The following is a 21,575-nucleotide window of genomic DNA, read 5'->3' as shown; positions in this document are numbered from 1 at the left end:
TTGCGTTCGAAATTAGACAAAGCTTCTAATTGGTATTTCGTTGCTTTGCGCCATTTCATAGTTATGGATATTTTTTTTGCTGTTTTTTTTTTTTGCTTTATATTGCTAGTAGGAGATTGGATATTTACCTGCTCGATTCGATTGATCGATCATTGGCTGCACAATTCTTCGTCGCGCATTGATAAACCTGTGAAAGAGTCGAAGAGAAATGCGTTGAGATTTTTGTTTTAGTTTTTAATTAAGCGCAAGACAGCGACAGGATTTATGAATTATTTATAAACTATTTCAGCGACGGCTGTTTCTGCGACTGCAGGGATTTGCAGCACCCTGCTTTATGTGCGCAACTTAGCCATAAACTAAACCAAATCTTGGCCAGAGTCACACTTTTTGCTCGGCCAGTCGGGCCACATCAATGGCGTGTGGAGGACCGAGCGGCGGGCAGATGGAAGACTGGAGTCAGGGAAATGGAATGGCCGGCTTTACAAAGCCCAATGCCGACTTTGGTTATGATTGTCGTTTAATAAATGCAATAAGAAATAATAAGCAGGCAGTTGCTGCAGTTGCTGATCCGCTGCGTGAAGGATCAGCGACGAAAAGACCAAAGAAATGAAATGATTAAAGCAAAAAGCCGCCATCGCCACAGCCAGTTCTGCGGAGTGACAGTCGGAGCTGTGGCCGATGTTACCCACATGGGTTGACACACACACAGAAATAGTATGAAAAAACCTAAAATAATAACAAGCCCGTCAGACATTAGCCAAAAACAACAATGAGCTAACCTCATTGAAAGTTAGTCGAGGTTAATGCACTGAAAGCTTCCTCTGAAATCCTTTCCTCATGTCGTTCACATATATATATATATATATATATATATATATATATATATAGCTATACTATATGTATAGGGATTGGCGTTTTTTTTTCAATTTGCAGTTCATTTCAGTGCTGGCTTTGCTCATTTTGAGGCGGAAATTGTTGCAACGCCCTGAAATCGTTTATCAAAACGACAAAATGGAATTGAGTTCCGTTGCGTTTTTGGAACGTTTCGAGAGACAGGCAGCTGGGAGAGTGAGAGAGATAGCGACAGAGCCAATGTGAGAGGATGTAAGCTGCAAATCGATTTGGCCGCTGGCTGCTCACTTGATTGGCTGCGCTCCTTGGCAAGCTGAATGAGCAGTGCAAACTTGTGGCGTGTGGCAGGCAGTCGGTTGATGGCTTCGGATCGTATAGCTAAATCTGCTACCATGAGGACCCACATCCCATATCCCATGTCCCACATTAACGTCCAGGGCATAACAACGATATACGAAGGCAGCACATTTGCCGAGTTATTTATGTACTTACGCCATAATTATAACTTTTTCCAGCTCTGCAGCTGTAAGTAAGCGTTAATATTTAAAACTTGGCTACAACAGAAACTTTTTCGATTACCGCAGTAAGCAGCAGCAGCAGCAGCAGCAGCAGCAAAAACTGAATATCAAGTCCTATGCCTGCGCCTCTCCAGCATTTCTTTCTTATTCTTATTGGGTGTTAATGGACTTTTACTCTCTCTCTCATCTCCTGCTCCAACTCCTGCTGCTGCTGCTGCTGCTGCTGCTGGTCATTTGAATTGCTGCTTACGCAGTTTCTTTCTGTTTGTCCCTCAAATTGCGCAAAATAAATACACATTTAGCTGCCGGTGGTGGCACCACCCGACGCCCAATGCCAGTGGCCATTCCCCACGGATTAGTGCTTTGGCGAAGGTGTCGTCTACCAGCCCATAAATAACCAAAAGTGTCAACATTTTATTTTGCTATTTTCTGCTAAGGTTGTTGCCTTTTTTCTTCTTCTACTACTTCTTTTTCTCTATGCCCTTCGGTCTCCTTTGCTCCGTCTCTGTCTTATCGCTGTTGTCTACGCAGCGTTGCGTGCTTAAGCGAAATGGGCAAGGGATCCTTGCCAGTCCTTGCCACCGCCATCGCCGCCGCTGCTCGCATTTGTTAATTTGCAGTGTGCTTCAGTAAGCGCGAAATTCAATTTAATTGAGCTGAGTGCCTGCGTTAGAGCAGCCAGCACTCCAGCACTCCAATACTCCACCACCCAATAGCCCCAATGACATTCGGCCAACCCGCTCTCCCACTACAGGCTCCAAGTGCGGCTCACACATTTTTCGCTAGATTTTATTATGGCCTGTCCCCGCTTAAAAGCATTCCATGGCACAGACATGGGGCAGCAACTGCATAAAAGATTCAGCAACGCTTTTAACTGGCGCTCAAGCTTTTGTGGCAAGTGCTTCCCCCTTTGGACATCTATGCCCGTTCTCAAATCTGGCTGCAACTTGTGCATCCATAGCTTAGAAGGTTGTCTTGTCTTTTGCATTGGCTGCCAGGTGTCAAGTTCTGCACCATGTCGCATAATGTGCAAAATTTGATGAAGTCTCAGCTTGAGAGCTTGCTACATTGGTTAGGATTTGTGCGCCTGTCATTGTGCCGTTGCCAGCAATATTCGTGCAACATGCTACATAACTTTATTTACCACATTTCATGGGCCAGGCATGTTTCAGCTCTGCAGCTCTTCAGCTCTGCAGCTCTTTGGCTGCCTTATAAATTTGTTCGGCCTGCTTTCTGTAAACTGATACCTTTGCTGTATGTGTGCTCTGTTCCTGGATAGAGTTTTGGTACTAGTTCACTGGCGAGTGCCATAAAGCGTGCAACTAATGTTCTTGTATTTGCCTGAGCTGCAAAGTGTGGCACAGCCAACACGAATCGAGGTGAAGTAACTCAGATTTCTGGCTATATATCTCATAGATAATCTATACAACTGAAAGCTACTCCAATCTGTGTATCTTATCTACTATCAGACACAACAAATTCTTCGCACTTACCAATTGTTAACTTGCAGTATCGTCAGGCCAGTATCCTGCGCCAACTGTTTTTTTTGGTCCTCGGATGGGTAGGGATGCTGCAAAGAGAAAGAGAAAGGTCAATTAATGTAGGTGCAGCGCTCACAATTCAATTAACAGGGCCAGAGCAGAGCATAGAAGATTTACAATCTGTCAACATGGCATGGATGCGGCAGGTGGAGGTGCGATCAATCATTGCCAGTCTAGCTATGGCTGCTATATAGACATATATATATATGGATATGGGGAAATAATATATGGAGAAGTTTAACCTGTCAACGAACGGCGCTGCCGCACTTCAAAAGAGGTTTATTTATTTAATTGTGTTTCGTTTTTGTTTTGCTCTCTATGCTGACTTATCTGAGTCTCTGACCAGCGAGTGGCTCGCTTATCAGCGCTGCCACTCAAAATGTCCTCAATTTAGATGCAGCGCGTTTTTCGGTAGCGCCAAATAGGCAAACAAATGCAGTTGGGCTTGGGGTTGGGTGCTTGGGTGCTTGGGTACTGCCACTGGCTGAAACTTCTCATAAATCTTGCAGCCGGCGCGCCGCCACAGTGGCGTCAGTGAGCAAATAGCACCACCCTCCCCCGGCCCCTGCTGGCAATGCTTGCAGGAACATGTGGCAGGGGCAAACGGCACTCGCTGTGGCAACTCACGCTCACGCAGCTAATCTAATCGGCTGGCGCTTATTACAAATTTCTATTTCTATTTGCTGTTGTCGTCGCTTGATTTCTAATGTTGACTCAATGAGAAATGTGGCGCAGACAGCTTGAGGTTTCACCTGGAGCTGACGGAAATGGCTGTCAATCTTTTGGCTTTGCAACTGGAGTTGGGATTGGCTTTGGCTTTGGCTTTGGCTTTGGCTCTGGCTTCGCTGCGGCCTTTTGTCTGACTCGATCCTTTGGCGCATGCGTCGCATTGGCTTTGTTTAACCCTTTTTGGCTGCGAGCAACATTTCCGGCAGCTGTGGGCGTTTCAATTTTGGCACTCGTCAGCCAAAGGACACTGCCTCAATTTCCATCGACCCCTCCTTGTTGCGTCTGCTTGTCCTTTGGCCTGTTCGTTTGTGTATTGTGATTTTGCGGTTGCCGGCAATTGAACTTTTGAGCGATGTGCTCGCAGCTCGCAGTTGTCTGCAAATGCAATTTGCCTTACACACAGGAAGCAATTGTTGTGCCACTGCTGCTGAAATTTACCGTTTTCTTGGCCACACACCCGCCACTAGAATATATGGACTGTCACTTATATACAGATGCCAGTATGTACATAAATATATATGTATTTATATATAGTTATATACTATATTGTATATATTGTTGTAGTTTGTGCATTCAGTATTCAATATGCAAGTGCTCAAGTGGCAGGAATTTCGAATTCCATTCGAAATGTGCAACGCAGCACATCCTTGTCGCTTGTCTTGCTATCCACTGTCCGTCCGTCCACTTGGCCTGCATGTCCTGCGTAATGTCTGTAATGCAATTTAGTTGCCTTGTTGTCCTTGCACATCCGTGCACACCCATTCTGGGCTGTCGTCTGTCGCTCTGCCCTTCGCCCTCCACCCTCCACCCTTCGCCCGTCTCCTGCTCCTTGAATACATTTGCCTTATTGTTTGTGTTTAATAAATTTTGCGTGTTGTCTTGTTGTAGATATTGTGTATGCATCTTTGGACGTGCGTGTGAGTGTGTGTGTACGATTACGTGTCGGCTGCCCGGCAGCAATATTTGTTTGCTGTCCTGCACAGGCCAAGCAGCACGCCCACCGCCAACCCTCCCACTCAGAGTTCAACTCTTGACAATAGCCAATACGAAAACTAGTATATGAAATTTGTGTATTGACAAATAAACGTAGATGTCCATGTAAATGCAATGGACATGCCAATGGCAATGTTCTCAGCCCCATCCCCGGCCCCCGCCGAGCCCAGTCCGCTGCTGCACCTCGTTTCTAGAAGCTATAAAATGCTCAAGAAGTCAAAAGGCATAAATTGCATGCAGGTAAATTAAAATGGAATTTATAGCATACTTTGTGGCGTTCATCTATTTAGAGAAATGCTTTTACCCATTCGAATTTGTGCATATGCATTCCAACCGACCGACGCCGGCTGAGGTTGACATTATTGCCCTGGCAGCTAGCTGTTATATATAGTGAAGGTGCCATACGCTCAACTCGCCAGTTATTATAGCAGCTACTAGTTCATTATCATCCTGTCTGTGGCTTATCAAAGGCGCATTAATGCCTGTCGCGCTGCATTCATTTGGACGCCTACTGCATCTGCTGAAGGTGGCTCCATCAGCAGCTACGCTGTGGCGCACCAATTACGCTAATGTAAGTAATTATGCATTTCGCACACCACAAATCCCCCGCACACTCACACTCACACACAACTATCGACAGACAGACAGACAGACAGACAGAGAGACTCAGCAGCTAACCAAGCAGGCGAGTGCAAACATGTCAAGTGAAACAAAGTCCATTTGGTTTATTAATTTACCATACGACAAAATAATTAATTACTGTCACGCCTTTAAGTTGCTTTTGCCATGTCGCCGCCTGCCATTCCCTCTGCCCTCTGCCCGCTGCCCGCCTGCTCTGGTTATGTCTTCGCTTGCCTCCTTTCCCTGGCTGTTGTCTTCGCCTAGGGGCCACTGTTTTTGCCATTGTCTGGTCGCTTAACTCGCTCCACTTTTTCCACATATTTTCGCTCGTGTTGTGTTTATTTAAACTTGCCAAATGAATTTAAAACAATCACCACACTCACACACGCTTGGCTGTATAAATCCCTTCAGCTCCCCCTCAAGTGATGTCGACAAGTGCCAGAAACCTCAGGCATAGGCCTATGTCTCGATTGTGGCCTGTAGCTTTCTCTCTCTCTCTTCTCTATCTATCTCTGTCTCGCTCACACGCAGTGACTGTGCTCTCTGGTCTCCCTGGCCACATGATGTCAACATGACTGCAATGCCGTGACACATGGCACAACAAGCCCAAGACGTCGACTCCGGCTCTGGCTCTGGCTGCGGCTATGGCTCGGTAATGCACACGTACAACCGGCCAGAGACGCCGCCGCCATTAACAACGCCAAATGCGACGCCATTTGTGAAACAAGCTGCAACAACAGCAACAGCAACAGCAACAGCTACAACAGCCGCCACTGCAAATTGCTGCGACGTCGGTGAAAATTGCAACGGCGTCGACGTCGGCCTGTGGCAGCCATTATGAAGATTTTTTCCAGTTGCACTACATGTCTAAACAGAGCCAAATGAGTGTTTCCACTCCACTGGAAAGCGAGATAGCATGGTATACAGAGAGGGAGGGAGAGGGAGAGAGGAAGAGGGACTGCACTAATCGCAACTTTGTCCTCATACTCAAAGTCGTCGGCGTCATCATGTTGGAGCAACAAAAAAAGAAAATAACAAAAAAAGAAAGAGAAAAATAATTTGCAACAATCGCGAGTCGGGCAAGAGGCACATAGCTCTAGAGATGCCCTACGGCCAGCATAAGCCTGTGTGTCAGAAGGGTCAAGAAACTGACAAAGGTAGGAGAACTAAGTATGCCTACAAGAGGCCGCGGGCAAGGGTTAAAGTGCCACACTTGCTGCTTTTTTGAACCCTTCTTGTTTTTAACTCAAGTGCAGTGGCTCTTCGTTAAGTTTGATCTTTAAATAGTTGGGTTAGCTAGCATCGTCAGACGTCGTCATTTGCTGTTGTAGCGCATCTTGAGTTCGTCTTGGCCCAGAACAATAAACATGCCACACACTAAGCGCCGTCGCGCTGTGGGCTGCAACATGTAACATGAGCGCTGACAACAATGCAACGCTTGCAGCGCAACGTTTTGGCCATTTTGCGCTTTTTTTGGGGTTACTTTTGCTGTGGGCCGACAACAACTGCAACTGCAACAAACTGAATCGAAGAGCCGAAGCCGACAAGCGTCAAGCGAGCCAGACGTCGGCCGGAAGAAAATTGCGCGCCGCACACATGGAAAGAGGCATGGGAGCTGCCATATGTGACTGGCAGCGGGAAAGGGAAAGGGAAAGGGAAAGGGAACGGGAATGGGAACGGTACTTGGTGCCGGGACCTGGGACTGGGCACATGTGGCAGCGAGTAGGCGGAGCACGCGAAATGAAACTTTTTGCTGGTTGCTTTAGCCGTTGTTGCCGTTGCCTGCAATGCGCGCCAAATGTAAACAAAATATTCGCGCGCCTGCCATAATTATGGCAACAGCAGCAACAACAACAACTACAACATGCATGCAACAACAAAGCAGCCATGCATTGCATTGCCCTCGTTCCTCGGCCGATGTCTGCCTGCCTTTTGTTTTTGGTTGGCCAGCCAGTGCGCTTAACCCAACCCCAGCCGCGGTCGCAGTCGGATTCCCCTTTGCCAGTCCCGTTTCCCCAGCAGACTGCAGTGCACTTCATTAGCACCAACGTCATCGTCGTCGTCGTCTTATTTGGGGTCTGGTTTTTAACGACTTTAGCAACGCCATCGTCGCCATAGTCAACGACGACGCCATCCATGTCGCGCATGTTGGCAATGGCTGTGCGCCCGTCATGCACTCGGCTTGACGAGCTGGCATCGAGTTTCACTTGGCAGCCGATGTCTGGAAAACTGTTAATTATGCCAATGGAAATCGGGCGATAAATCAAATTGGCAAACATTGCATTTGCATTATCTAAATGCGACTTTGAATACAAAGAAATTCAAGTTCGAGCAGAAACAATTTCCCTAATGTGCCCAAACTGTTAATAGCATTAAACTAAAAGCGGGCGAAAAAAAATCAGTCAAGGATATGCAGACATCCGCCGGAGGCTGGGAAAGTCGAGCCGCAGTCAGACAGCGCAGACGGCGCAGACGGCATCGCCTTAGCCGAGTAAACATGAGTGATGCGCTGATTTAAACGGCAATCCATCAATGTCAGAGGGTGGGCGCGCCTAGAGTGGGACGGCGGGGACGGGGGCTAGCCTAATGCCAGTTCCAGCGGGGGTGGCGAATCGGCTAAGCTATTTTAAAACTCAAGACTGGATGCTGGACCAGAGCAGAGATAAACATTCCAGCGTCAAACTTCAACTTTAATTTCCGATTTGTTTGCTTATCGCCTCTGTCTGGCCTTCGGGCTATGGTCAGTCGTTAGCTTTGGCCCCACACAAACACACACACACACACACACACACACGCATGCACACTTTTACAAAATTCCATTAAGATTTTTATCATTTTACATACGCAGCAACCGCAAAGCGAAGGGCGAATGTGGCTAATGGCCAAAACTGTAGCGCAGCAGTTTGAACTTCCTTAACAGCCGCTTGACCGTAGCGCATAAAATCTTATAGTTCTGTTTGTTCTTTTTTCTCTGGCTGTGTTTTTTTTTTTGGCTCCCGTGCAACCCTTACACGCAGCTGAAATTCTTTTGCGTATCCTGAATCCTGATACTGCTGCTGCTTAACATAAAGTGGCGCATAACAAATCTGTTTATTTGTATTACACATCCGGCTGGCTGGACTTTCCGCTCTGAACTTTGATTTGGCTGGTCAGGTTTCTGCTGAATAGTTTTGGCCGTGGCAATTTGCTTTTAGTATCGCATCGTTTGGGACAGTCCGAATACCATTTACCATTTGCTGAGCCCTTTGATGGCTCAAATGGAAATCTAATTGGACGCGTTGAGCAAGCCATAAGCCATTCTATGGACTGCATAACCCAACTGGAAACCTGGCCTAAATGGTTGTTACGGTCGTGGGATTTGTTTAGTCCATTTTCAATGCCTTTGATAAGCAGCTGAATGACTTTATAAATTTTGCTTTTACTGCGCAGTTGAGTGCCGTTAGTGCACGTCGAGGGCGTTGCCGGGCAGATCATCAATTTCTACTTGGCACATCTCATTATCTAATCTGGTTGGGACTTGCTGGGTTTCGTCAACACATTTGCATTGAACCGCCTTCAATTAACGTTTACATCAGCTCGCGTAGCCACGCCCACTGCCAAAGCAGCTATTGGGCAAACTAATCTTATCAAAGTGGCCAAAACCAAATATGGCTCTGCTAAGACCTTATCACAGACTAAAACAACAAGAGTTGGGTTGGGTAAGCGAATGTAACTGCAGATTGCGATAAGATGTTGGGGGCGAGCTGTGTTGCTGCTCTGATTGGTGCATTTATACCACACACACACACACACATATGCATAAGTATGTATTTCTTTTTTTTTGTTCTTGATTGGACTTACCGTTAAGTGCTGAAACAGCCACGCTCTCAATATGTTTGTTGCTACTTTTGGGAAAATGCCACGCTTCTTTTGGTTCTTTTTGCCGCTCGCATCGTCGTCCTCCTCGCCGGTGCCCTCGCCGCTGCCTATGCTGGCGTTGCTGGCATCACCTGTGTGAATGAAAAGAGAAAGATGCAGAGTCTAGAGTTTAGCCGGTTCTAGATGTGAGCTACAACTAATGTCAATATTGCCAGAGCACTAGCCTCCTCCACAGCTCACAATTGTGTTTGCTTGCAAGTTGTTTGTTGCTCTGTTCAGTTCATAATGTTTGTCAAGTGGGCATAAAATAACATTACTCGACTCTGGCCAGCCAGCCAGCCAACCAGCCAGCCAGCCAGCCAGGCAGGCAGGCAGGCAGCTAGCTAGCCAGCCTGCTGCTTAAACATAATGATAATCATATGGATGACATTGTTTGTGGCTGCCGTTTAAGACAAGTCAAATCAGTGCTGCTCCCTCCGTCTGCTCGTCTGTCCCTGCGTCTTGCTCGTTGTGGTTTATAAACAAAATTAATATTTGTCATACGCAGTCTTTGGCTTTGGCTTTGGCTTTGGCTATGGCTTTGGCTTTGGCTTTGGCTCTGTGCTTTTTGGTAATGTTCATGCATAATTTTTGGTTAATTTAAATTTTCTGGGGCTTTTATCTTTTGTTTGCATGGGAACAATCCAACATCCCCCATCAACTGGCACTCTCAGTATTTCCGCTATGGCATTTGTTTTCCCTGTTTTCGGCATCATCATCATCGCCATCATAACCGGCAGCAACATCATATGATTTTGTATATTTTTGTTTAATATTAAGTATGTTATTTGTGTGTTTACTTTAAGTTTTAGTTACACTTAAGTAACTCAAATGCCTGCTTCGCCTCAAACAGGAAGCCCCAAATGGCTGCGCACATGCAAACAAAATAAACCAGGTCCACAATACCCTATCCACGGCCCATCCAAGGCCCGTATCGTCCGTACGAACTATGCCTGCTCCGATAGTATTGCATAATTTCACGCTCCGACCCCGCCTCGCAGCTGAGTGTGCCAAAACAAATATTTCCCAACACCAAACATGGTGCGTCTATGAATGTCTAACTTGGAAGCTATGACAGCGAGTTCCTCTCCCTGGTTGCTTCATAAATTTTCCATGCTTTATCTTTCGCACAACACCTTTGCCTCTTTGCTGCCGCGCACCTGCTTCAGCTGTTTTGCCCGCTGGCTTTTCATTAATTTCTCAGTTAACTCATTCATTAATTTTCAACAGCACTCTGAAAAATTTTCACAGTAGCGCATGCCTAAAACACACACACACACACATTCAGGGCGGCAGACTTCACGCCATTTTGCGTAAACCGGAAGTTCGTTTTGATTAATTTAGTCGCCGATGGAGACGTTTGCTGAGTGCTCGACTGCATGGCCAGCCGTGTGGTTGATTTTCTAAACACGACCATAAAACAAAAGCTGATGTTCAGCAACACAAAGCAGAGTCAAGCAGCACAGCGAATACCCTACATATCTAATGAGAAGAGCCAGCTAAATTTGATGTGGTTCAATTTCTAGTTTACTTTTAGGTGAAGAAATTTTGTTTGAGCTGTTCAAGAAAGTGCATATACCCTAACCGTGGCAAAGAGCTCACAAGTGTATGCATCAAAAGTTGTAAAATTAATTTACCAGAAACAAACAAACAAACAAAAAAGTCCAAAACAAAAGAATACCCCAAAAGGCACACTTGTTGGTCATTTTGATGGGGCCTCGCCTTTCTACTAAGCTGCGTGGAGCGCTCTGCATAATTTAGCAATTATGGAAATGCGTGATTGCGATGGTATTTCGCTGTGGCCAGTCGGAGACGCTGCTGACTCGAGCTGACGCGAGCAGTCAGCGAAGCTGGAATTGGAGCCCATTATGGATGCAGTTGCTCTTGTGCTTATCGGGCGCGCTGCACTTTAGGCAGGGCGCATTGAGCAACTAGCTGCTGGCACTTAACAACTTCATTAAAAGTTGTTTATGATCCTCGAAATTGATTATTCCACTCATACGTAAAGCGTCCCCAGACGCAGACGCAGACGCAGACGCAGACACAGAGGCTGTGGCAGAGGCTGCGGCATCGTTCGCGAAGCACTCAAATCGCGCCGGGCGCGCGCTTAAGAAAACATGAAATTGATTAATGCATTTGGCTGCAACATTGAGGCACATCCAGCGAGATACAGAGGTGGGGAGCTGCTGCCGATGCCAATGTCGAGGCGGAACGCTGGTGCCGTCGGTATCTGCTGCTGATATGTAAATTCCTTCAAGTGGATTGCACTTTGCGCCAAAGACTCTCGACTCTCGACTCTCGACGCTCAACGCTCGACGCTCGAATCGAAGTCATTTCTTTGGCTGTGTGCTCCAATTTTACATTCAATTCGTGGCAGGGATCTGGCAAACCAAAACACACAATTAATCTTTGCCCAGAGACGTCGCTGCTCCGCCGGCTGCTTATTATTGTTATAATAACGATGTGCAAAAGCACTTGTGGCACTTGAGCGGCGGCACACTCGTGTAACAAAGATTGGGCCAGTTCGGCAGTTGGTGTTGGAGCTGCATCTGGATTGGGGAGCCGCTCGACCAAAGTGCTTTTTGTTGTAGTACTTGCTATGCGGGACGATAAAGCGGCGCGTATTTTTTAATTGAATTGTTAAGCGCAGCGCAAAACTTAATTAATTTTCACTATAACTTTGGCGACTTTATGGAAGCAGCTTCTACCCCCAGCCTCTGCTCTCTGGCATTCCCTAAATAAGTTTGTGTTGGGCAAATAAATTCGATGCCGTCGCAATTTTTGTTGCCTTCGCCCGCTGCGGGTGGCAACTGGAGCGAGGGCATCTCTGAGGGGGCGTCCTAACAAGCATTTTTATTTATTATTGGCTTAAAGCGCCAGCGACGGTCTGCGGCAGGACGAAGCACAAAGGATGCAGGAGCCACTGCGTCTTTGCCGCAGACTAACTGACAGACAGACAGACGTATGTTGTTATTATTGCAAGGCAAAGCTCCTACACCCCCTCCCCCACCCACTCCCGGCCACCTCAGCTACAGTTGCCATTGGCTGGCTGGTTAGTTGGTTTGCCCTGCTTGCCACATTTTTTTCTACAATTGCGCAAAATTCCAATTTGCAGTAAATTTTGCGATTTTTCCTTTATACGGACATACAAAACATTTTTAGTTTCCTGCTGGCTTTCCTTACCCAACCAGAGCAGGGAAGGAGAGACAAGGCACGAGCCATCCAAGACCAAGCCAACCCACCAGTAAACCACCCACGCTCTGATGTCGCCCCTAAACCATCAACGAGGTCGGAGCCAGACCCCGCCCAGCAGCTGCTCGAGTTCAGAGCTGCATGTTGACTACTTATAAATGTTGTAAATGGTTTTAATGGTAGGTCTCTTGACCATTTGTTAAAAGACCTCACTCGATCCGATTTGCCTGACACCATAAACTGAGAGCTCTCTAAACACCTGCAGATAGTTTCCATAGAGTAACTGGCGCTGCTATAAATCATATATTTACATTATATATATTATATAAATAATATCAATCGCATCGAAAAAATATTGTTTGACAGTTGAGAAAACTTTTGGTTTACAGAAGTGAAACAGGAAAGATAAAGGCCCAAAGCAGAGCAGAGATTGGAATAATAAATAGAAATAATATGTTATAAATGCATTTATGGATTTCCATAGCAAAAATGCACTTTTACATGCTGTCTGCATGGCCAGAGGAAAACAAACAAATTGCTTTTCAAACAGACAGCGGAAAAGAACAAGCATTGTTTTTCTTCTCTTCCTTCTCATTCTTCGGGCCAAAAGCGCGTAGCCAAATATACGAAACAACGAGCACTTGACTTGCAACTGGCAAGCCAGAGGGAGGGGGACCACGGCTGGCTGGCAGCAGGAGAGGCAGCTGAAGCGAACCGTAGCAAGTTGTAGCCAGCAAGCAAGCAGTTTTCAATTAGTTTTTAAATAAACTTTTTCCTAGCTGCTTCACACAAAATGAAAACCAAACGCCCAACTTTCCATTTTCATGTAATGTGTGGGCGTGTGTGTGTGTGTGTGTGTGCGTGTGTGTGTGAGTTTTCATTTAAGCAATTTTTGCGCCTTCGCCTCGACTTGGGGCTTTTGTTTATACAAAATCATGCCAATCGTCTGTCAATCATTTTCCAATGGGTGCCCAGCCCCTGAGTGCCAACCACCGCACACCGTACGGTGAACACTAAACATGGCGGAAGTCTGCTTAAGCTCACAGCTAGGCACAAAAAACTTGGAGCGTCTCGAGTGCGAGCGGGAACCTATGGGGTTGGCCAACTAATTGAGTTTCGCTTTTAATAATAATAAACACCAGCTAGCAGCAGCAGCAGCAGCAGCTACTCGTGGCGCAATTGACTTGCGGCTTTCTCGAGAGCCGTGCCACGTTGTGAGTTGAGCCTCGCAACTTGAGGCATTTACTTAATTGAATTCAAAACATGTCAAGAGAAATCAGCAACGCCCTGGGTGGCATCCTGACTCGAGTCCAGTAAGTCGACTGCTTTGTCACACGGCTAGATGAGCTGCAGCCAGCTCAAAGAAATGCAAACACTTCAGCGGCGACTCAAGAAGCTGTGCTCGAGCTTGGCCCACTTGAGCCAGCGAGCTCTGCGCAGCTCACGCATGACAAAAGCTTTAAAAAGGGGCGTCTTCCTCTTTGTCATAGTCGTAGTCATTGTTGTTTCTGTTGTTGTTGCCTTTCAAGTGGGTGGCTAAACAACAACAAACACTTGTGTCAGCCATCCAAGTGAGACCTCCAAGGTGTTGCTGCTGTTGGTCCGATCTCACTCATTAGCCAACACACACACACACCAACACACAGAGACACATTTTGTGACTCTGTAATGATTTATATGCCTGCGCTGCTTTAAGCCAAGCGCATTTATTGCTTATGAAAACTTTATTGAATATGCCGTGAGTGATAAACATCGGCAATTAATTTGCCAGCACTTCATTCCCTCGCTCGGTCGCCCGCTCGATCGGTTGAGGATTTGTCGCACATCTCAGCGGCTCAAGAGTCAAGTGCGGCAAGCGCCACTGGGCTGACAATTATGAAAAGCTATTACTTTTATACGATCGGCAAATTAATAAAGCTTAAAGTGCTTGCCATATGACTTAATTAAATGTTGAAAAATTGCAAGAGGCGCCTTCATATAATTGATGGGCCAAGTTTCTACTATTTGCTGCTGGCCTATAGCGAGTGCTGTCTATGGAGCTGAGTTCTTGTGAAAAACGTGAAGTAGAATCAATTGCATTCATAATTATTGCTATTACTCTCAAGCAACTGTGATTTGAAATTCTTTGACTGCCTGGAAAACTCGATTAATTTTCATATGCACTTAATGTGCCCAATTTCCCTGACGATTTTCATGTGCGAAAAACTGCAAATTATGCGAGGCTTCAAAATTATGATGGATCACCAATCGGGCAACGCCATAAAACGGCAACAAGTCAATAAGAACAACAGCCGCAAAGGCTTATCCAGCTCTGGCATATGGCAGGCACACACACACACACACACACACACTCACACCTCGAAGTCAATAGCAATATTTGTAGCCATTTTTTGTTGTGAGCTTCCCAGGCCCAACAAGGAGGCTGCTACAAAAACAAAATAAAAAATATTTATAAAAAAAGAAAAGAAAAGAAAAAGAACGAATCGTTTTGAGGTATTAACACAAAAGCGGCTTTGGCTTTTAGCTTGACCAGTTTGCCAATGCCTGCATATGCTATAGCCATGAATGTATAGACATACCTGCACACATACACATAGAGATACATACGTGTATGTGTACTTTTTATGGCGGATTTGTGTGATCCGCTGCAATATTTTTGAGCCTCGGCTGCGTCGGCTGCAGCATTGTTTTGCCGGCAGAAAATATAATAATAAAAATAATAATAATAATAATAATGCTTGTTGCTGCCGTTGCCGTCGCTGCTGCTGCGGGATGCTGCAACATGTTCATGCCTCATTATTTTTATACGGATTTTTGCGGTCCGTTGAGATTGCTCGCTTCGCCTTGGACTTTTGCCATCGGTTCTCAGGCTGTTGTAAACTTTTTGCGCCTCAAAACCCAGCACAAAAAACCGACTGCAACAAAAAGCGCAAAAAGTCGCCCAAAAGTGCTCAAAAGTTTATTAAAATTCCAAGCGTAAATGGCAACGCCAATGAAAGGCTAAACAACAGCAAAAGTAAGCAAAGCCAACACATGTTTTCACGCCTACCCAAAGCAGAAAAAAGTACAAAAAAAAAACAGTTAAAAGCTGTCAGAGCAGCCGCCTTATATGCAGATTAGCCATATGTGGCTGTCTCTCTCTCGCTTGCTCTCGCAGCAGCTGTCCCGCTCTCGCTGCTGGCGTCCGTTATTACATATGCAAAATCGAATTATTCAAATTCAATTATTGTCAATTTTATTTATTATTAATGCGCATAATTGTCAAATTTGCCAAATTTATGAACGCAGTTAAGGAATCACAAATAAATATATATATATATATATATATATATATATATATATATATATATATATTTATATATATATATATAGTCGACTGGTTAGTCGACTCACACACACACACACAGAGTGCAGCCTCTACTCCTGGAGTTTATGCAAATCCGAACACAACGTCTGGACAAGATTTTTGTGCGCTTTGCGCTCAATCCGCACGAATTTATGAGACATGTTGAAATGCATCTCACCTTGATTGTGGAGCCGGTCTGTGGAGCCACCAAAGACGTGCAGCTCAGTCACATATGATGATGTGCGTCTCGCCAGCTGCAAGATTAATGGCAACGCGTTTAATTTGTTTTTGGGTGTTCTGCCGACGAGCGTGAGCCACTCAAACGGAAACCTAAGCACCACAAAGGACAGTCGAAGACAGTCTTATGCAGCTCAAGTCGCTGGGTAAGTGTAACTCACTCCCATTGACACGTTGCCTCGGCTGCAGAGCTCTGCTAGGAGCTATGAACTGAGTATTAACTTCTGCTACTCCTTCATTCACTCACTCGGGACTTCGACTATTATATAATTTTGAAAGCAATCATTATCAGCATAGTATTAAGCAATCCATAAGCGTGTAATTTCGTTTAGCACAATGTGAAAATAAATGTCTTGTCATCCAAATTGCCGCAAACAAAAGCCAAGGCGTGGCCTGCAGACATTGCAGCTGTAGTTGTTGCTTTTCCACAAAATGCTGAAAATGCATGAAAATTATAACGCATCAGTCACGACACGAAAAAAGAAAACAACGGGAATTGCTTTCTTTTGACGGACATTTGCAAGGCATTTGTGCCAAACTCTTTTAGGTAACTGGAAAAGCTGTGTATAACAACAAAATGGCTTATTAGGAAGAGGCGAAAGAAAAGGCAAAGCAAAACAAAGCCAAATAGAAACAGTAGAAGATAAATCTTTGAAAATTTCTGATACTTCGGCTCTATAATATGCAAATTAGAGTTAATAACATGGTCCGGCCGCTGCATAAATTAAGAACCAAAAATAGATTTTGCCCTTTGAAATAATAGACCAAATCAATGAGCTGCCTTGTTAGAAGAGTCGAGCACTCGGCGACTGCTCAGCAACTGTCTAATAATAATGAAATATTTCCTAAAAGAAAACAAAACCAAATAGATGCGCCCAGCTATCGGCCACAAAGGCTTTGTAAGACATGGTTGTCAATGTGTTGCCTTGTTGTTGTTGTTGTTGTTATTTATGTTGCTCGATGCGGCCATACTAATTTCAAATTTAAATCTTACGCTGTGACCTTTCATGCCTACCAACCATATCGAGATATATGTAGATGTACGCACAAACATGTGTAGAGACATACATACATAAATAAATTTATATATATATATATATATTTATATATATTTGAGTGTATTTTTCTTAATTTCGAAAGCGTATTAAATTACACACACACACACACACACAAAAGAAGAGAGGGAGAGAAAGAGGCGATGCACGCTCCTCAACGGTTCTGTAGCTGTGCCAGCGACCCCGCCTCCGGCAGCGCTGCCGCCCCCGCCCTAGCCGCAGAGTTGAAACAAGAATTTCAAGTATGTTTAACCCAAAACACAACACAACACAAAACTGAGAACCGAATCGATTCTGTTATTCTGGGTCTCAGTCTCGGTCCCGGTCCCGGTCTCGGTCTTGTTCTTGTTCTTCTTGGTCTCCCTGGCATGCCCAGGGCCGGGGCTTAAAGTATTTCACAGGAAATCTTCGGAAACGAAACCCAAGCAACAATATGTTCTACACATTTCGTATTTCTTTCTTTTTTCCATTTCGGGCTGCTTGCTCCGTTTGCTGCGCTGTGTGAGAAATCGAAATCCCAAAAACTAAATCCCTATAATGCCTTTAAGGGGGGCACAGAGACTGCCGCACGCACACACTCACACACTCGCACGCACGGCTACATTTGTGTTTCGGTATTTTTTTTGTGCCCCTACTCTGCCTCTGCAGCAAGTCCCCCTTCCCCAGCCAGCAGAGTCAGCAGAGCCCGAGCGTGCGCACAGTCTATAATAATGATAAGATGGCTCTTAATCAGAAAATTTATATGGGCCCAGCATTTAGTTGTTGCTGCAGCCTTTTGCTCTGTCTCTGTCTCTGACTCTGACGCTGACGCTGACGCTGATGCTGATGATGGGTTATGCCCGTTTATAATTATGGGTCCTGTCAAATGCTAAATGAAGGGCGCATCAAAAGGCAGCCAGCAAGTCACAAGCCATACAATTTTCAGTTTAGAGCGTTACGCTATGTTGCAGATTGCTCTTGTTGGCCAGTTGGTTGGCATGACTGCTTGGCTGCCTGGTTGGCTGGCTGCAGATCGCACTCTTGGCCATTTTGCAGCCTGCTGGGCGTGAGTCTGGACAGTGAATTTTCATTGGTCGAGACTCTGACTAGTTATATAAATATGACTTAAAGAGAAAGCTTACCGCTTGCACTCGTTCCGAAATTGTCTGCAATGAAAACAAGAGATGAAAGTTGAGAGTTTAGTGAAAGAATGCATATTAAACGATAAAGATAATTATATATAAACAGAGGGAGAGAGGCAGGGAGATTTCGCTGCGATTTTGACGCCCGTCTTTCACTCTAATTTAATTAACGCCAGCAGCAACAAACGCTACAACCCGATCTCGGCAAACAAACAAACCGATGAATTATCTTCCTCAACAAGTTCAATTCGCTGGCATACGAAAATTTCTCAGACCTCAAAGCTCCAACCACAATAAATCTTTTCCCATATTTTTTTCTGTGTGACCCAGGCTCGAATCACAGTTCGCCTGCTGGCTAACCAAACAGCAAAAAAAAACAACAACAAAAAAAACTGAGTAGAAAACAAAATTGTTTTAAATTTTCGTGCAGACTTTGACCGCAGCCTGTTGTTGTTGCCATAAAAATATGATATATATTCACACACTCTCGCACGCATTGTGCAGCCGAGCAGAGGGGCAGCAGGGCAATCAATCAAAAAACTATGGAACCTACGGCATCAGCTCGAAGTGTGAACCAAAAATATTTGGAGCAAATCAAATGCAGCAAATCGGAGTACGCAAAAAGTCCAAAACGAAATATACAGGCTGCCCATTTAAACCACATACATATAAATGTAGAAATATGTTAGGAATATATATTTAATTTTATGTTTTTTTTCTTCATTCAACTTTTGATTTCGGCTGCTGCTCTGTGCTCACACGCAAATCAAATGTAGTTGCCCTTTGTTGGCTTTTTATGGGTTTGGTCGGCTTTGCATAAAGTTTTCTTTTGTTTTTAATCACCTTCAGCCTGGGGCATTATGCAAATTGAAGGCGAGCTTAGCTAGATCCGCAGTCAATCTTCTAACTCATCTGCTTTTCGGGTTGTTTCTGATATATTTTTCGTCACTCGAGGCTGGGATAAGAGGCTTAAGCATGGCAAAAGCAGACGCAAGATATATCACGATATCCATATATATATAATATTCAGCTCGGCAGTTGATTGAGCCGATCAACTTGTGCTGGTCTTTTTGCTTCAGCAGTCATTTAGCCAGCTTGTAATAACATGGCTAAGAGTATTTTGTGAACTGCGCATTGGACTTTTGTTACAGCTGCGCCAGGCATTCGCAGCTCCTCAGAAGATCGACTTCGTCTGCGTCTGCGTCTGCGTCTGCGTCTGCGCGTTCTCTTGTCATTTAAGTCATCGAACACGCATTGCTACATTGTACACATGTAGAATGTTTTGTGGTGTCGGTGGACGGTGTCGATGTCAGTGTCCTGCAGCGGCCATTGCAGTTGGCTTTAGCAATCCATTGCCATTGCCATTGCCATTGCCAATGGCCAGAGTCGCTGGCCCTGGCCCGCAGTTCATAAATAATCGTCTTAAGTTGATGCGGTGACTGTCGGCGGTCGCTGGGTGGTTCGTGGTTCTCACCAAGGCCTCCAAGGCATTGCGACAGATTAAGCCCGGCCAACGGCCATCAGTTACACACACACACACATTGCACAAAAAAGTTGCTTTGTTGTTGTTGTTGCAGCCGCAGCAAAACGCATTAAAGAAAGCCAACGCAAGCCGTTCAAATATTCCAAAAACGTTTCAATGAATGTCGCCGACGCAGTGCCTCAATTTTTGTCACTCTTCAGCTGCCTCTCTCACTCTCTCTCTCTCTCTCTCTCTCTCTCTCTCTCTGTTGCTCTCACGACAAGAACAAGTCGTGTCTGATCCCATTTTAATATTCTAGATACTTAAATAAAATACGTGTCTGGCTTGGCCAACAAACGTTTATTGTTTGTTAATTGATTTTGCTGGAAGTTGTCGCCGTCTGTTAAAATGCAAAGTGCAACTTCGAACAAACTTTGCCGAGCGCAAAAAAAAAGTAAAACAAACAGAAAGGCAACAGCAAAGTGTACTCAAATAGCATTTGGTATGCAAAATTTGTTTGGCCCGTCCGAGTTGGACAACTTGTGGGTCTGGGCTTAGGCAGCGCGGCAGTTCTGGCTCGGGCTCGGGCTCTGGCTCTGGCTCTGGCTCTGGCTCTGGCTCTGGCGGGGCTGCCTGGGACGCAATTAATTTGCAGACAGCGAAGCTGTAGCTCAGCCTTGAGGCAGCGGCCAGCAGTTGACAATTGTCAAGGACTGCGTCAACTCAGCTTGGCGACTCACAGTTTGACAGTAGGAGGGAATGAGGTGGGAGAGCCAGCGGGGGGAGGCTGGCGACTTGGGTCATTTAACGGTAATTACCAAAGCGCGACAGAAAAGTTTCTGCGAAAAACGTGTGGAGTGGAAAAGCGCCCGGCTCAAGTGCCGACAAAGCGGCCAAGTGAAGCATAAAAATGAAGCACCCAAAAAAAAGTCGAGAAAAAAAAACGTTGTAGAAAAGCCAACGGACCACACGATTTTCCAAATGCCCGCCAAAGAGTAACAGAGTCAAGCGCGACTCCAAGTCTATTTATGTGGCTATTGAAGTGGGCCTCGTCTCTTGGCTACACTTCAAGCCACACCACAACCGCACTCCACTCCACTCCACTCCACTCCACTGAAGTGGTTGTGTTTTTTTGGCGGCTTGGGCTTTGATTTTTGCTTGATTTCTTTCAAAATCAAGCCAGCACAGCACACACATGCTCAGAGGGCCCAAAAGAACGTCGAACGTCGAACGTCGAACGTCGAACGAGGCGGAGTTCCAGTCGAAATAGAGATGCAGATGCACAGAGGAGCGAACGCTCTGCTGCTGCTCAGCAACTGTGACGCCATTTTCAGGTACAGAACCACAGCCAGCGTATGCAAAAGAGCCAGAAACAGAGCCAAAAACGCAGACAGAGCCCAGGCCAGGCCGAAGAACATGTCCAAAGGCGAACCGCCAAAAGGATAATCAGCAACAATTTAGTATTATTACACCACGTTCGAAGCCATCGCAGTCTAAGAGGAGCAAAGCTGCAGCGCACACAAAGTTGTCTGTCAGTTTTTTGTTTTGTGTTTTTTCTTTTCTTTTTTAAGCCATAGCCACGAGGCCAAAGTCGAGGCTGAAGCTGGAGCTGCAGCTGGAGCTGGAGCTCAAGTATGCATTTCAAAGAAAATCATTATTATCGATGCGGCAAAGGAGTGTGAGGAGCTGTGTAGCTGTAGCTAAATCTGTAGAGACGACGGACCAAAGAACAGACTAGAGACGATGGACAGACGGACGGACGCTCGGTTGGACGGCTGGCTGACTGGCTAAGCCGCAAGTTCATTCCTTTTGGGTATTTTCACGTGGACGTAGATTGAGTTTCAATGGAAAAATGATTTGCAAATTGACTTTAACGAATTGCTCGAGTGAGCAACCTGCTGGCATTTGGAATTTTGATTACAGCATAGACTCACACACACATTCTATGACTGTGTGTGTGTAGTGAGCATTAGAAGAAAGTTTCGTGTAATTGGCAGAACCTATGCAATGC

The 21,575-nt window shown here is 45.5% G+C and overlaps 1 protein-coding gene across 7 annotated transcripts in view; it reads right to left on the bottom strand.

Annotated features, from left to right (window-relative positions):
- The window catches only part of LOC111601805 (homeobox protein homothorax), a 107,548-nt gene that overhangs the window by 743 nt on the left and 85,230 nt on the right, over nucleotides 1-21,575 (bottom strand). For 5 of the 7 annotated variants that reach the window (XM_023318592.2, XM_023318593.2, XM_023318595.2 and 2 more), the window contains 4 exons: nucleotides 18,103-18,126; nucleotides 9,095-9,243; nucleotides 2,864-2,940; nucleotides 129-187 (listed from right to left, as the gene is read on the bottom strand). In XM_023318592.2, the coding sequence (XP_023174360.1) occupies nucleotides 129-187; nucleotides 2,864-2,940; nucleotides 9,095-9,243; nucleotides 18,103-18,126 (309 nt within the window). Of the gene's footprint in view, nucleotides 1-128; nucleotides 188-2,863; nucleotides 2,941-8,040; nucleotides 9,011-9,094; nucleotides 9,244-18,102; nucleotides 18,127-21,575 lie in introns of those variants that run through there. The other 2 variants (XM_023318594.2, XM_023318598.2) reach the window with 2 other exon arrangements.

The sequence above is a fragment of the Drosophila hydei genome, unplaced genomic scaffold (assembly GCF_003285905.1).
Source record: "Drosophila hydei strain 15085-1641.00,03,60 unplaced genomic scaffold, DhydRS2 tig00008137-arrow-arrow-pilon, whole genome shotgun sequence".
Taxonomy (NCBI): domain Eukaryota; kingdom Metazoa; phylum Arthropoda; class Insecta; order Diptera; family Drosophilidae; genus Drosophila; species Drosophila hydei.
The sequence above is the reverse complement of the archived record's forward strand: the minus strand, read 5'-3'. Positions and strand labels throughout refer to the sequence as shown.